At 39.2% G+C, this 15,468-nt stretch overlaps 1 protein-coding gene across 7 annotated transcripts; it reads right to left on the bottom strand.

Moving 5' to 3' along the window:
• Positions 1-4,872: 4,872 nt before the first annotated feature.
• LOC103705492 (uncharacterized) lies at positions 4,873-13,317 on the bottom strand. Of its 7 annotated transcripts, none has more exons than XM_088712840.2 (10): positions 12,908-13,276; positions 12,501-12,674; positions 8,571-8,802; positions 7,953-8,124; positions 7,732-7,817; positions 7,573-7,615; positions 6,044-6,100; positions 5,880-5,964; positions 5,663-5,757; positions 4,873-5,234 (listed from the first exon to the last, which is right to left on the bottom strand). In XM_088712840.2, the coding sequence occupies exons 2-10, from the start codon at positions 12,502-12,504 to the stop codon at positions 5,112-5,114; spliced, it is 897 nt and encodes a 298-aa protein (XP_088568966.1). In that variant the 5' UTR covers positions 12,505-12,674; positions 12,908-13,276; the 3' UTR covers positions 4,873-5,111. The 7 variants fall into 7 exon arrangements, with proteins under 7 accessions (XP_088568966.1, XP_088568965.1, XP_038971133.2 ...); XM_088712839.2 differs by having other exon boundaries at positions 8,571-8,832; positions 12,908-13,189; XM_039115205.2 differs by having other exon boundaries at positions 8,571-8,832; positions 12,664-12,674; positions 12,908-13,048.
• Positions 13,318-15,468: the final 2,151 nt, after the last annotated feature.

Below are 15,468 nucleotides of genomic sequence, written 5' to 3'. Positions count from 1 at the left end.
AAATCAACTTGTGTTCTTTACCAATTCCATTAACTATTTTGAGGTACGATCAAACATTAGTTGGAGAGGATCAAATTTACCGGTCTAGGATCCAGAGTACATATTAAATCAAACAAAATTGGTTTTAAAAAATATATTTTTTCAAGAGAAATAAGTGACTCAAAAAAAAAAGAATGTTTCAAAACAATAGTTTTATTTTTTTTCACAAAATTTCTCACAAAAAAAAATCTTTCAACTCTAAATAGCATAAATCTCCTCTCCTTTTAATAAAATCACATATTCACTGCAAGACAAATATTACCATAAAAACATCAATATCCAACTTCAACTTAAAAACAAACTCAAATATATAATTAAAAATTCAACCTAACTTAACATGAACCTCAATCCTAAAGTTACTAGAACTAATGATTAGCTAAACAGAAATCTAATAAGAATCTCAGCACCCACTCCTGGAAGGATGATGAGGCTGGTTATATATTATAGTTAGAGATCACATTGGCCAAATGTTATTTGCAAGAACGAGAGTCCTCCATACTCATACAGTGCTAGAAGCAGAGGTGGGGAGGGTCTCATAATTGCCAACTCCAGATTTTACCGGTGGAATCCCACTGTCTGACCCTCTCCCATTGGCGGGCATGGGAGCTCCCAAACCATCCTTGATTCCTTGGTTAGAGATAAAGCAAGGGAGGAAAGCCACAGATGATAGCAACCAGCTACAATTGTAGAGTCTCTGACGTGCCAACCAGCCACAGGAAGTGCACGTAAATCACACGCATATATGCATACGCAGACACAGACCCGCAAACTAGTATTTTCATGCACCTACTCAAACGGCTACCGTAGCACGGTAGCAGTATGTGGAACCGCACGTAAATCATACGCATATGCATTCACCCACCACCCCACAAACTTGCCTCCTCGCACACCTACACGAACAACTACAATAGCTGGCAGTGGCAGCCTGATGAACAAAGACTACCAACTATAGCCACAACGGAGATTTATTTGGAATTACCACACGGAGAAGAACGATACATCCTGCAATAACTTCTCAAGAACCCCGATCACCACAAGAGGACCGGAGTCATCTTCGGAGATGGAAATGCCAAAGGTTTAAAGTTGCCCTGCAGGAGAGACCCCCCCCCCTCCTTTTATTGGAAGCAGCGAAAATGCATTGTGAACTTAGAAAGCTGCAACGCCGCCGATGAAATCAGCGTCGTGTCATGGTTCCATCGACTGACTACTTCCCCTGCAACAATGCATGCTACTAAGAAGAGAATAATTAAGACACCAGGAGAATTAGGAAGACGATTTACTTGCAAGCCCCCCCCACACACACCCTGTCGGTTGATCGCTGGCCATTGGTGAAGGGGGTGGCCGAGGCGTCTCTCGACGGGTCACATGATGGAATGCTAGTGTAGGTGTGCAGGGGGCCGGGAGAGGATGGAACGGGGAGGTCTATTTTGATAGTTATACGGGATGGTGGTTCAGGGGAGGAGGAGAGGAAGGTCGATTTCAGAGCTATAGGTGGTCATGGCTGCAATAAAGGGAGGGTGTGACTAGCTTGAAGCAATGTGGTGGGGTTCCCCCTTTTGAAGTGTGTGGAAAAGTTGGAAGTGAGTTGGAACTGGGGGATGGCATCTTCTCAGGATATGCGCTTCCACCACCTCCCCCTTTTCACAACTCTCTCTCTTTGTTTTCTTGGCATCTTTGGGATATACTTGGAAGTGAGTTGGAACTGGGGGATGGCATCTTCTCAGGATATGCGCTTCCACCACCTTCCCCTTTTCACTTCTCTCTTTGTTTTCTTGGCATCTTTGGGATATACTACGACTGCTGCTTAAGGGCTGGTGCCTTTCTTTTTCTTTGTGCCCTCCCCTTTCCAAAAGGAGGAGGATCGTGGATCTTCCCGGATGCCACTCGCCGTGCTCTTTCTTGGTGGAAACTCTAAACGACGGTTGGATTGAATAAGCAAGCAAGCTCGTTTATATATTATTACCAAATCAGTGGTCTAAGATACAATATGTATGAGCAAATTGTGAAACATGTAGAATGGTTAGATAAAATTATGCCCTAGTTGTATAGGAGTCACTTTTTAGAGGCTTAGAAGATACGGGCTGAACAGGCCAATAAGCCAGATATCTGCAGGATTATCCAAATAGATCCTTATTTTTGGAAGATTTCTAACTTAGTCTTACCAAAAAGATATTCTATGATATAAAACTTAAGTAGAACTGAGGATCTGCAGTTTTATAGAGTTTTCTTCATTTTTAGTTCAGTTTGAGTACAAAACTATATCAAATTTCATGAGTTCTTATAGGGACAGATTTTGTTCATGCTTGAAGAAAGATGGACAATTCATTACTTCTTGGTTGTTTTTTTTCCCTTCAACAGAGAGAGCCGATGGGTGCTTTTGCTAAATAGAGACTATATAAAGAGATGATGATTAGATGAAGGTGGAATTGGGGCTTGGGAGATTGCATAGTAATCGCAAGTATGATGCAGAGTCCATAAGTGGATATGAACCAAAGAAATTGACGCAAATATAAGAGAAATGGCCACAGATGAAAGTTTTTCATCTCATTAATCTCTAATACAAGTCCGGGCAAACGTTTTGCCACAGCAGTTACTGCCCACAAAAAGTTTTAATTGGGACTCTCGGAGACAATTCACGAGTTTCAAGTGCGACTATAGGACTCATTGATAGAATAAGTAGGCATATAGTAACAAACTTCTTTGAATGGTGAACCAGCCTATATGTGTGATACTTTCAATGTAAGCATGACGATGTGAAGAAACTTGGTGCAAGGATGAAGCGGAGGGATTGTAGGTGATCTCCAATCCCAAGATTCTTGCAAAATGAGAGATTACCTTTAACCCTAATATCCTTAAAAGGTCAAGCTTATGTGAGCAACCACCCCTGCCAATTCTTCTTCTATCTTCCTTTATCTACTCACTGAATCCTGAAACATGGGAGAAATCTAAAGAATAGGTTGACTAGGCATCCAAATGGAAACAAAAATACGTTTGCAATTTGGAGCTTTGCAAGCCTCAAAGAAGACCAAATAGTATATCTAAGCATAGTTGTGAATATGCCTAAAATTACAAGCTGGTGTCAAAAGGACAGCATTAAAGGATTGAGTCATTGGATCTAAATTAAGCCAAATGTGTTTTTTAAGTGATTAACGTGCGTTGATATACCAAGAAGTGTGATATGATAACGAAGAAGTGCATAAAGATGAGGTCATCGAGAACACCAATGACTACCAATTTTAAAGCGGCAAAATAGTAGAAATGGAATGAATCCATAGCGTATAAGTATCTATAGAGAGCATTGTGGGACTAATTTGTATGCAGCTATTGGCTATTCAATTACTATAAGAAAAGGTGATCATAAATATAAAGAATGCATATAGGAGTTACAGATGCATGCATACAGCCACTAGGATTGTAGGGGGAAAAAAAATTGAAAAACAATTATTGTTTGAAGAAATATTGGAAGTAATATCCTCAGCTAGGTATCGGAGGCCACCTGGATGTAATGAGTACCAACTACTGTTTCATTCTCACCTGTTTGTAGTTCCCCCAATCAGTCTCTCTTAAATCTCGAGCTCCGAAAATCCTTGGCCCAGTTAGGGCTTGCTCTCAAATAGCCTCAGAAAGCCAAGGGTTACCAAGTCTCTCTCTCTTTTGATAGAACGGATAGAAGTAGAGAGAGAAAAAAGGTACCAAGTGTCTTCTGAGAAGGGAAAGATGTAGAGAGAGGCTCACCTCCGTGCCATCCTATCAACCAAGGCAGAAGGCAATCCCTAGAAATCAGCAATTTTTTTTTTACAACTACGACAGTCCAAGATCCTCTCTATAAATTGCTCTAGATCTCTTAAATTTCTTGAAATGAGACTATGATTTGTGATTAACAGAAGATAACATGCACATCAAGTCTTAGTTCTTGAACCACAACTAATTTGTATCATAGAGGCATGATTCGTGTGAAACCTAATTCTTGACTCGCGACGAATATAAATCACTCAAACATGAAACTCTAAATTTTTGAATCACATTTTATCTGAATCGACAAATGAGAACCCGATCCAATCACAACCAATGTGAAACTCTAGCTAGATCAGAACCCTGGCCCTCTTGAATCAACTTCTTTGATCCCAAGAAATGATCCCTAGGCTTCTCCTGGTTTCTTTCCACGATCCCGGAGCTACTTCGACTGATGATCTCATTCCCAACCCATTGTTAACACCAAGAAATAGATTTAATCCCTCCACCACCGACGAAGAAAACGAAGAGCAAAGAGGATAGCAGAAAGAAAATCCAATTTTATCGGGATCGGAAAGCTTACCTTGCCGGCGATCATGGATATCGAATTCGGACCGCCCTCCGACCCCATGAGTTCTCGAAGCGAAAGGTGATGAGAAGAAGGGGTATTTATAGGGCGGGAGAAGACCCCCGAGGGTCGCCGAAGGGCGGGTATCTTCAATTCAAATTTTATTAGTTATTTCGTCCGGAGCTGAAATATCACGTGAATAGAATATTAATGCAAACGTCCTACAGGGGTTTAAATGAAAAATAACTACCGTCGGAAAACATTTTCACTAACCCCCGTTAGGAACAAATAATTACACCTACAGATTTCTTCAGTGAACCAACCTAGATATCTGCAAAATTTGTGTGCTGGAATTAAAGTTTTACTTCCACATATAAGACCCTGTCTTAGATTATAACCACATAAGAGTACCCTGTTCTAAACCATAGCCTGGACAGAACTCCACTCGCCATCTTGTTTGTTCTTGCTCTCTCTATGGACAAGTAAGAGGAACAGGCAATCCCAAATATGAGCGCAGTTATCAAGCATGGAGATTTTTGTAAAATTCCCACAGGCATTGAGTGATTAAAGTTGTGCCATCTCAATATTACATTACGAAGAGTTACGGCAAATGGATGGCAATAACTCCCAGAACAAGCTTGCCTGATGTTAATTGTCCCACAGACCACATACACATGTTTATGAATCCTCTAGCACAATTTGTAACATAATAGCTGCCTACAAAGAAAAACATTCCAAGTTGAACAACTAGCAAAAATGAACCAGCCGCAACTCATTCAGAAGTTTTCACATGTGAGGGAGAAAAGGGAGATCCAGCGGGAGCAATAAGCCCAAGGTGTCGCATTATCCTGAGCCGGCGCACTCTTCTTTGTGGTTTCTCCGGAAAGCTCAACTGCTGAAAAGGATTAAGGAGGGTGGATATAAATGCTAACGGGATATCGGACAAGGAATCACAATTTATGTTTAAAACAAGACCGGTAGTCTTTTTGCAATTAAAGGAAGCCAATAACCAAAAACTTCTGACCACAAAATACTAAGGGCCTGTCTGGGAACAATCCTCAGGATCTGGCAAGAAGATCAGGAGGGAAGAGAGGCCAGAGGGGGAGAGAGGAAGGTAAAGAGAGAAGATAAGAGGAGATTGCCAAGTCGTGGACCATAGTTGCTGCCTCCTTTCCCCCTCCGGCTCTCTCTTCCCCTCTCGATCCAGCCAGATCACGAATCGTTTCCAAACAGGTCCTGCATAGTATTTCAATCCCCTAGAACTATATCTGAAATTTACTCTTTCTTCCAATCAAGAACAATAGGTATTGAGGTTCCACTTACATCGAAGTGAAGTTTTGTTTTCCTTTTCCTTTTACCCCTCCCTTCTTCAATGAAGTCATCCTTTGTTCTACTTGAATTTGAAGGATTTTGTGCATCTGGTAGAGAATGTTGCATACACATCAAATAATGAGGTTTGGGGATCGAAAATGATAAATGAAATAAAATAAAAATGCCAGTTTTGTGAAGAAAAGAATTGTAAGAAGAAAAAGTATAGTACCACGTGTGCCATTTTGGCTTGACCTCTTCACCTCATCAGAACATCTCCTTGCTCTTGAACTTGCATGCACATGTTTGAGCAAAGCCTGAGAAGAGGGAAGATTTAACCAGGATAGTGATATCTGACCATGAAATAAGAAAGCTTTGATTCTAGGACCTAGTTACCTGCTTAAGAGCATCTTGAAATGCTTCTAAAGGATTTTTGCTCCTCTCTCCAAAGCACTACACAGCATCCAATACAATAATTTAGATGCATTCCAGAACTAGCTTCAGTTAACCCTATACATAAGTAATTAGTAGAATGCAAGAAGAGCACATTCGATAAAACTTGGAAAAAATATAAACCATGCAAACTATAATTTTAGAAAAAAAGGATACTTGCACGACCTTAAGAGAAAGTAATTAAAAAGCAAAAAAATGTAAGAAGACAATCCTATCCCAATCAAAGCGTGCAAGAAGTTCCATCAACCATTTACAGTACTGGTTAGACAAGTTTTCCTTCACAGGTCTTTATTTATGTATAACATGGATATCAAATATTTTTTCTCTCCCTTTTCTCCTCAAGAAAGGGAAAAAAGATACCAAAAAAAAGACAGTGAACTAGTTGTGTCAGATTTAGAGATCATTAAACACTTAAAAATGCAGGTTATATTTGCCCGCTACAAATTTGATAGGAACAACTTGGAGTTCTAGAGAGATACTACAACTCACCATGGAAGAGACTTGGTACTAATGAAGAAAATCACCAGATAATATAATAAAAAGACCACAGTCTTCAGTAGGAAAGCATTTGAAATCCATGATAGTGGACTATGCTTCAACATCCAGAGCGGAGGTACATCCATGGACAAGCCAAGGTCTTCAAAGAACATGCTTTTCGAGTTTCTTCCAGACCAGACCAAGTGGATCCAATGAGCCAGCTCAGTTCACTTTGTGCACTGGATGTTTCACAGTCTATCATGATTAATGTTTCACTTCCGAAAAGGATAATAATAAAGGCCGTCTACATTCTCTAAAAGGAGGTACCTTTATATAATAAAGTCCTTGTTTATAAAGATATAAAATGACTTGGTTCGGAGAATTACTAACTAAACTAAATATATCATGGTTTAGAATAACACCTTTCACAATATAGTAGTTTCTCTATAAACATAACTACAACAAAAGGCTAAATATTTTCTACCAATTGCTGTCATAATATAGCCAAGATTAGTAGCTGGACAAAACTACTCACAACCACAAATTCAACTTCAAAAAACAAGTTAGCTTTGGGCAAGAACAGGCAGCTCACTAACTCTTTCCTAATGAGAGTGGTGTCAAAACATCTAAATAACATGTGTTCATCAACCTGGATAGATACCTGATATTCATTGACAGGAGGGTTAATAATATATGACATTCACAGGCACCAAATTAGCATTAAACTTCAAAGTAACCCACAATAAGGAAGAAAATAATATCAGTATAGCAAGAAAAAATTCCGAAAAGAAAACCACTCTTTCAATGACAAAATTCTCAAACAGCCACCGAAGTGGGTAGTCCCATAGCAGGCAATTCATGGAAAAGTTGTTGAGCCTAGAAGAGATATCATACTGGTCTAATGCCAAAGGTATCTAGGATTTATAAAACACTGCATATAATAATAAAAACTGAAAGTGGGTTTCATAGAAGTTCCATGGAATTGTATTACTCACATAATGGAATTGTGACAAGTCCTTGACTGGATCAAGCCATGCACTGTATAGTGAAAAATAAGCTTATTTCAGTTTCAGCAGCAACAGGTCAGACAAAGTATAAGCAATTACAATCCTTAAAAATAGAAAGCTGCACATATCAAACAATATTGTACGCACGGTTCATGGTTCCCATAAAGCTGCACCAATACATGCCCAACGTGGTGATTGCTAGTGCAATCTAGGATATCTCTCTCATCCAAGACCTGAATAAGTTCATAAATCAGAGTCATTGAGGAAAAGATTATGCTGATATTTGAATTCAATGAAGAAGAAGAAGAAAATGGACAGCATGTAAACTCATTCAGAAAAGCAACAAGATAACTGTCTCTGTAACCCACCTCTGCAGGCCACCACTCATGGGAAGCAGTTTTAGCCCATACCACATTTCCAGGAGCCAACCAAGATTCCATGTTTCCAGCAACTGGAAACAAAGATTTATCTGCTGCAATTGGTGATGGTCCTGCAGACAAGTGGGTGCTAACACGATCAGTTAGATATGATCCATTATCCCTGCACAAAAAAAAAAAAAAACAATTGTGTTTCAGAGTCTAAAGACATTTCAAATAGATGTCATGTCAACTGAGTGGAGTAAAGGGGAAACAACCAAACTACAAAATATAACAAACTTTAAAATAATTAAATCAATGACAAGTAATAATGAAGAATTCTCATTCAAATTCAGCCCCTAGCAACTAATAACGAAGAATTCTCGTGCAGACGCAGATGTGAATACATGCAAAGACATGCAGACATGAACAAAAGCACCCGTTGTCAGTCATTGTTATGGCTACTCTTTGTGGACACCAGTTTCAGATGTGGATCACATAAACCAGTGCAAGATAATAAGGCAGAAAATTTAATGCAGATTTTTATGGAAAATACCAGCAATTATTCTGTCATGCACTTAAAGAATCTAAACAAAAGCACTTTTTTACATATCGCATTTACAGTTATACCATGTTGCATGAGAAGTTCCATTTTTGCAGGAATCCGTTGAAGAAATTTGAGTTACTGTTTCAACTTCAAGGACTGGTACTTCTACCGAGTGAGAGAAAATCCTTTTGCCGTCTTCATTGCAAGACAGATTAGACTTAAACGAAGAAAACACTGGCATATCTTCTCCATCTTCCAAAAATGGTTCATCATTGCCTTGATCTGTGATGGTGGTTGTGGTGCTGGAAGAACAATCTTTATAGAAAGAGAATGGAGAAAAAGAACCTGTTAACCAAAATCAAATCAAAATATAGACTTTTCTCAAATTTTCTTCTAAGAAGACGAGATAAAATTTTGATAACAGACAAAGTGGTGAGCTCAGTTGACAGAGAGCAGAAAGCCACCACTGTCTTGGCAAAAAAAATACATACTCCATACAATTATAAACTTTAAAACAAAAAGTGAAAAAAACACTGCAGAAACTACAAGAAGTATAACTATAGGGAAAAACAATGAACTAGTGAAAAAAAAACATTTTATAGTCGATTATTACAAATCAACATCTATAAAATGAAAACGTAGAGACCATCCAGCCATCCAGCAAACCGAAGGCCTAATTTTATATTACTTCAGGTCAAACTATTCACATTTTGGATATGCTACATTCAATCTACTGACATTCCAAATAAATTAGCAGCAAGAAGTAAGATTTGCCGTCTTGGTACCGAACACCATACTGATACCATTATCTTATAATGTTGGTATGCAGTATAGTACGAGATGGCTAGGTGTACGGAGTGTTGATACAATACAAAATTGTGTACTAGTTCAGTACTGGTACGGTATGGTACCGGATGGTACAACAAACCTTAGCAAGAAGTAAATAGAGAGCAAATACAGCAAATCATACTTGTTTCCATTTTCAAGTTGACAGAAATGAAGAGCATGATTTGCAGAAGTTAAATCCTGAAAATTTGTTCCGATTCAAAAAAGAGATACGCAAAAGAACAAAAACTAAATTGAAGCAAAAGAAAAGACTAAATTACCCAACAAGATAGCAAATCAATAAAAGTTCCAATCCCTTTCTGAAATATTTATGAGCATATTCTTAACAGGTTGACATAGTTCATGCCTTACCACCTTTCAAAATAATCAAGAAAAATATTACTTCTAAACCTGTCAAAGATAGCCCACAAATTATGATGGTACTTCAACATCCAAAGAACATCACATTAAGAACACAATAAAAAATTACAGATACGTATATTTATATTTTATATAAAATGTTGGATTCTAGGTTAATTTGACTAGGTATGGGTATCTTCTATACAAAACAACTACCCTTTTGTTAAAATAAAAGATTAAAACCTTTTTACACTACACCAAAAAAAAATCTTAGCATTTAGGATTTATCATATTTGGCACCTGTAATGACTAAAAAAATTGTCTTTACTAATATTGTTTTTTAACTGGACACTCTAAACTATTGTGCCGAGTGTTGACAACTAATATAAGCAAGATACTCCATAGAAAGTCCAAGCCAAGATCCACAATCTTGCCATCTAGTACCGTATTGGTACATTACCGGTTCAGTATGGTACGGTATGCATTTCATACCGAGACAACTTCCGACCTCCTTTTTCTCACTTTTTATCATAGTACAATTCAAAATAGGAGGTACGGGTTTGTAGTGGTATGGTAGCACCTTGGTTTCAGGCGGTCCAGGGTGGTTTCATTTGGTTCATACCATTTCGATTCACATATTCAGCCAAACCTCGGTACTGTACTAGTATGGTACGATACGGTCAATACAGATCTATACGGGTTAGTACGGCGGACATTGGTTCAAGCACTTAAAAATTTGGTACTGCAAAGTTCATTAAACTTTATGTATGCACATAACACTAAAATAGAGAGAGAAAGAACGATAGACTAGAGGAGCCAAAAACTTGATGGATTTATATGTTTGAGCATCTCCCTGCCCCAACAGGAATTGCTTATACATAATAGCACAATGATGCCCTGTGAAATTACTTGTCAAGGATCTATCATAAGTTCACTGCATAGGTGTAATATAGCAACTTCATCAATTAAGTCCATCAAATGCAATAACCTTAGCTGTCTTCAATATCAGCCAGCAAAATCTCCTTCATGTGATATTAGCCCCTTGGTGAATATAGCTGTAATCTCCAGACCAATCTAAAGGATAAACCACAAAATACAGCCAGGAGAGTTCTTCCATTCCCATTATTGCCTGTCATCAAGATTTTCAAAGAACTAAGATTATAAGATGATTGAGCTAAATCTTTATAGTTTATACGTGCCCTCTATACTACATCACTGCATCATATTATTTCAGTCTAACTTTACATCTCCAAGGAGCCAGATTTTCCAAATGTCCAATATGTAATGGTTGACCACCTATCCAACATTATAGCTGTTCAACTGGCAATGCCAAGGCTAGCAACATCATAGTAAAAACAAGAGCTCCATCATATTGAGCCTTCTAGCTCAATATACTGAATAAAACTTTCTGCATATATTGGCAAGGGCACATCGACTACTAATTGTAGTAGAATAAGCCTTCATTAGTGCTTAAATAACTTCATTTGATTTTGAATGAAGTAGGAACTAAACATTGAGCCACATGGTGTTGGTTCTAGGCTTCTAGCATTCTTATGCCTTGTAAAAGATTCTAAAAATATGCTTTAGTTGGAAGAAGTATATACTCATTGCCTTGCAAACACTTGTTTTATTCAAGCTTGATATTAGAGTCCTTGCATTCCATGAGCTCATGTTTTACCTCTTGGTTATCCCCTACCATTACTACAGTTTCACATACAGATAAAGATAGTAACTCATGCTTGCTCTGCTCCAAAGCAATATAATTCTGGCCATATAGTTTTGTGGCTTCAAGTATCATGTGTGCCATATAGTTCTGCAGTTGGCATCATGTTTACTTAGCACACATGGGCACTGAAAAGTATGACCAGCTACTAAAAGGTTACATCACCATACACTAGAAATATATCTTATTTCGAACTTAGAGAATTTAAAATTTCTTTATGGTGATTGATAGACAAGATTTGAAACCTCAAGATATGAAAAGATCTAAAACAATGCAACAACAATGTCCACAGGGGGTTTTAAATCACTAAAACATGAAAACTTTCCAATACAATGCATGATAAGAGAGAAAATAGAGTAAAAATACTTTTGAATCGACTGTTGCAAGATGAAAAGCCTATGGTTTTTGTGAGACTTCATAGATAGTTAACCATTAAGAAAGAGATAGTGTTCATTTAGGCAAATCATTAAACATTTTAAGCTGTTATGCAATCAAATGCTTCAATTATACTATGTTGAAAAAAAAAAAATTTGAATAACCCTATAACTTATTTGATTATATTCATATAAGTGTAACATCTCGCTCTCTCATAGCATCTCAATTCCTATAGAGGCTGAAACTTTCATAGCCACCCTCCCACCTCACGTACTAATTATTACTTTGGCACAAACATCATCGACTAGAGGTTTCTATTAAATACAGACCCCTGTGTATTTTGAAAACCGGAATGCTGTCCAAATCACCGCCCTTTTGGCAATTCATGTGTACATCAGGCATCTCAAGATCATCTATTACTTTGTTCACCATTATTGCCTTGCTTGGGTGACCTCCCTGCATCACATCTCTTCCACGCTTCTTTTTTTCTCTTTTGCACCATAACCTTGTGATACTTGAATCATACATAGTATCTATTCATGATAGTAACATGAGTATAAGGAGGGTTTTGACTATATCCACGTACCTATTCAAGTATTGTATTACGCTTAGCAGCAATGCAATCAAAACATGTATCAAAACTCTGTATTCATGAAAAGTGCAGTATACTTAATTGGACTCGTTAATACTAGATTTAATTAGGGTTGAGATTATAAAAACTTTGTTTTACCCATTGATAAAGACAAATGTGGGTGCGGAGCGAAGAAATCTGAACAGAGAAGTATGGAGGCCGCTTATTTTTTTAAATCCAAACGTGATATCGCTTCCCTTCTTCTTTATCATCAGTTTGTATTAATTAAAAGAAATCTACGCTTGAGGTATGAATGACGAACCAGTATTCAGACTGCACAAAAAAAAAACGATGAGAAAGAAAATTATTCATTCGCTCAATTAATTCTGAAACTAATCTAAGAATGAGTCAACAAGATGAAAATTCCATCAAAATCCAATAAATCAAGTCCCACTCGGAATCTATCCGTAAGCAATAAAAAATAGCCAAATTGCACATCAAATCGAAGCAATCAAGCTCGCCCCCCGGGGGGGGGGGGGGGGGGGGGCGGAGCGGAGGGAGAGAACCTCTAAGGGGAGGATGCTGAGCCCTGCGGCTCCTCGGTTGCTGGCAGCACTTGGGTATATGAGGCGGGTGAAGCATCAGGCATCGCCTCTTCATGGAGAGAGGGGGGCGAGAGAGAGAGAGAGAGAAACCTTGGATTAAAGGGGCATGCGAGAAACCCTGATCCGTAAGAATTGGGACGAGCAGGAAACGGGAAGAGAGAGAGAGAGAGAGAGAGAGAGAGAGAGAGAGGTGGGGCAGAATAAATTTCGCTAGAGGGAGCATCTACAACAAACTACCATGGCGGGTAGAATAACGCAATTCGTCGCACACGATATAGCCATTGAGCCCTGAATTCCGAAAATTTCCATCTTACGAGTTGTGCGTTTGTCATGTTTTTTTTCCCCTCAAAGTGGTACAATCACACAGCTCTGGAAGTACTGCATGAGCCGAAGCCCAAATAACTCGAGCGTTATTTGGGTGACCGAGGTACCGCTTAGTCGTATGCCGACCATGGTGGACTCGGCGAGAGTAGCTAGGTGGAGGGTCAGTGACCTATTGGATGCTGAGGGAGGACGATGGAGGGAGGAGCTGGTGCGGGAGGTGTTTGGGGAGCAGTTAGCAGAGCTGGTCCTAGCCCGAGCGACCCCTAGGGGGGGAGGCGGATAGGTTAGTATGGAGACCGACAGGGCGCTCACGGGTGCGAGCTAGGGACCTTCATACAGTGATCAGCAGGGAGCCAGTACGACAGATTGAGGGGCGGTGGATATGGAGGATGCGGGTCCACCCGCGAGTGGCACTTTTCATATGGAAGGTGGCGTGGGGCTGCCTTCCGACCAGGAGTATGTTAGCTCGACGTGGCATGAGGATCTCTCAGTGTTGTGAGGTATGTGCAGATATTGAGGAGACTGTGGAGCACGTCCTGCTGCAGTGCCCTAGGGCTCGCGACATATGGAGTAGCTCCCCGATATCGTTATCGGCCTCGGTGGTGTCGGCGCAGGATCTGATCCAGTAGCTGAGAGGCTCTATGCGACGCCCCAGATCTGTTGAGGTGGGGATTTATGTGGCCTACCTGTCCTACCATATATGGTTGGACAGGAACACTGGTATTTTTGAGGGGAGGAGGGCGACTCCGAGGATGGTGGTGGATAGGGCGACGAGGCTTGCGAGGGAGGTTATTGGGGCGACTTCGGTAGTCACCTTTGGGCTGGTCAGGGATATCTGGGGTGCTCATCACGCTGTCTCAGCGCCACGGTTTGCCTATGTCTCTTGGGCACCCCCACCCCCTGGCTATCTCAAGGTGAACTTTGATGGCAGCAGGTCGGCAGATGGTTTGTTTGGAGGGGTCGGATTTGTGATCAGGGACCATCTTGGCAGGTTGATAGCAGCAGGAGGACGGCGCACGCCTGGATCTACAGTGATTGGAGCAGAGCTGCAGGCAGCCTGGGAGGGTATATCCTATGTGAGGCAGGTATACGGGGCTGTGCGGGTGTACCTCGAGGGTGATTCTTCGGTGGTGATTGATTGGATTCGGGGTGTGGATCGGTTTGGGGATGGCCATCCCCTCATCCGAGAGTCCCGTAGGATGGCTCAGATGATGGCTGACTTTCGGGCAGCGCATGTGTTTAGGGAGGCGAACCGGGCAGCAGATTGGGTCGCCTCCTTTGTCGCTCGGCACTCAGGTGATATTTTGTGGACGTCTGTTGCAGACGTCCCCCCACAGTTGTACTTCTTACTTTCTTCTGATTTGGAGGGATGTACTCAAATTCGAACTATATGATATGAGTAGCCGTTTTCACCAAAAAAAAAAAATAAAAAAAAAATAACTCGAGCGTTTTGGAACATAAGAGACCCTTAGTCCACTGCATTGTAATGATAGCCGTGGGCTCGAGTCTTCAATTTTTTTTTAATATGAATATCTTTTTAAATATTAAATTATATATATATATATCTTTTTAAAATTTAAATTTGCATCATACTTGATAAAATACTTATTTTATTATTTTTTTATATTTATTTTTGCATATGTACCTATACCATCTAACAACCGTTAAATTAAAATAAGGAAGTCCTTAATGGATAGATGTGCAAAAAAAAAACTATTTATAAGACAATCGCGATAGAGGAAAAAAATAATTTTAAATTTTATTTTATTTTTAAATAAAATAAATATATTTTTTATTAAGGGTGTTAGAAGAACCGTTATATTAGGAGCATTTGTATAAAAGCAGACTTTTGTAAGGGTACAGAAATAAATATAAATTTTAAAAGGATATTCATGCAAACTTGAATTTTTAGAAGGGTATATATGCAAATTTCTTTTCTATTTAGCTATAGATTTTTTTTTATTTAGCGGTACAATTTTTTTTAATGTAGTTATTAACTATTAGTGTATGTGGATATAGCTTCCTTCGTGTTTGTATAGATTTATCACCGCTTAATATATTTTAATTAAAAAATAAATATAAAATTATTGCTTGTAAGGAAAGATCATGTATAAGTAGCGGGTATTTATTGATCTATCAAGGAGAGGTTTTGCGACTTTGTTATCTAAATGTTTTTAGATATCTGGACTTATGGCACT

Source organism: Phoenix dactylifera, chromosome 16 (genome assembly GCF_051530095.1).
Source record: "Phoenix dactylifera cultivar Ajwa chromosome 16, Ajwa_hap1_PhDact_Kaust_v1.1, whole genome shotgun sequence".
Taxonomy (NCBI): domain Eukaryota; kingdom Viridiplantae; phylum Streptophyta; class Magnoliopsida; order Arecales; family Arecaceae; genus Phoenix; species Phoenix dactylifera.
This window is presented reverse-complemented; position numbering and strand designations above follow the sequence as displayed.